This window comes from Aphanomyces invadans, assembly GCF_000520115.1.
Source record: "Aphanomyces invadans strain NJM9701 unplaced genomic scaffold supercont1.9, whole genome shotgun sequence".
Taxonomy (NCBI): domain Eukaryota; phylum Oomycota; class Saprolegniomycetes; order Saprolegniales; family Verrucalvaceae; genus Aphanomyces; species Aphanomyces invadans.
The window spans coordinates 1,403,829-1,405,006 of NW_008580154.1; the positions used below are offsets into that span (position 1 = coordinate 1,403,829).

General features: G+C 57.6%; 1 protein-coding gene across 1 annotated transcript; it reads right to left on the reverse strand.

Moving 5' to 3' along the window:
• Positions 1-219: 219 nt before the first annotated feature.
• Positions 220-1,021, reverse strand: H310_05605 (hypothetical protein; the record flags this gene model as incomplete). Its single annotated transcript, XM_008870360.1, has 3 exons — positions 220-253; positions 292-551; positions 605-1,021. 3 exons carry the CDS (start codon positions 1,019-1,021, stop codon positions 220-222), a joined length of 711 nt encoding a protein of 236 aa, XP_008868582.1.
• Positions 1,022-1,178: the final 157 nt, after the last annotated feature.

The following is a 1,178-nucleotide window of genomic DNA, read 5'->3' on the forward strand; positions in this document are numbered from 1 at the left end:
CAGACACGCCCAAAGAAGTTCTCGACCACCACGCGGTCGGACGAGATGCGTTCGTTCCGCTCCATGTCCGCGGCATCCAGCGTGCCGTTTGCTGGACGACGCTTCGGGTGGATTCCACGGAGGACATGCCCGATTCCAGTGTACCCCATGTCGGCCAAGCAGGCCCACTGAGCCGGGTACTGCGTGGCCAGTTCCCCGTGGTCGGGACGTAGCTGCTCGTCAGGCGACTTGTTGAGCATGGCCTGGTGGATCGCTTGGCGGTCGTGCAGGATGGTGAAGTCGTGGACCGACCCCGGGTGCGAGCTCGACATGGCGACACAGAGTCCCTCAGGTGAGACTGCGGCCTCGATCTTGTAGCCATACAGCCCATGCTTGCCACTGTAGTAGCGCTTCTGCTCGGCAAACCGACCCATGGGACGCAGCGACGGTTGGAACTTCACGTCCACAGCATACGCAGCGTAGGGGAAGTTCGCAAACAGATGCCCAGACTGGGCGAGACTCGCCATGGATTGCGGCGCAATCAACCGCTCGTACAGAACCGGCTCCACGACCTAGTTGAGGGTAAGAACTGGAAAGGCAGTGAAAGGTAGTCGCGTTGTTATACCGTGAACACTCGCATCACCAGCTTTTCAAACGTAGGAGCCTTGAACCCAAAGTCTGCGGCATGCTTGTCCCACGAGCTGTAGTGCTTGAGCACCGTGAGGGCCATGAAGAAGCTGTCCTTGGGGCTGGTCGTCGAGCGGCGGCCGCGTCCTTCCAGCCAGGCAGAGTTCATGGCGTCGTCGACAAACGACCACAGCGTCTCGAACTCGGAGACCGTGAAGTTCGTCAACGAGCGGATGCTCTCAGAGCCCAAGTCGGTGAGAAAGCGATCCATGATGGGGTTGTTGGGCACCTCGTCTCGCTCGGAGACGGAGTTCGCAGCGTCGGCGTACTCGATGTACGACGCCTGGAGAAAGGACTGATCGCGGACGATCTGGTCCTGCAGGCGGTTAAAGACAGCGTTGGTGTTAATTGGCATTGCTATGAGGGGGTGAATTCAAAAGTGAGGTGGCTAGAAGTGATGAGGAGGATCAAGTGGAGGCAAGCTAGCTGTCATGTTTTGATTTGCTTGAATTTGGCGCCAAAGCTTGTGCAAAGTTGACGTGATGTTTGTGTGATTCAGTAAAAAACGTTTA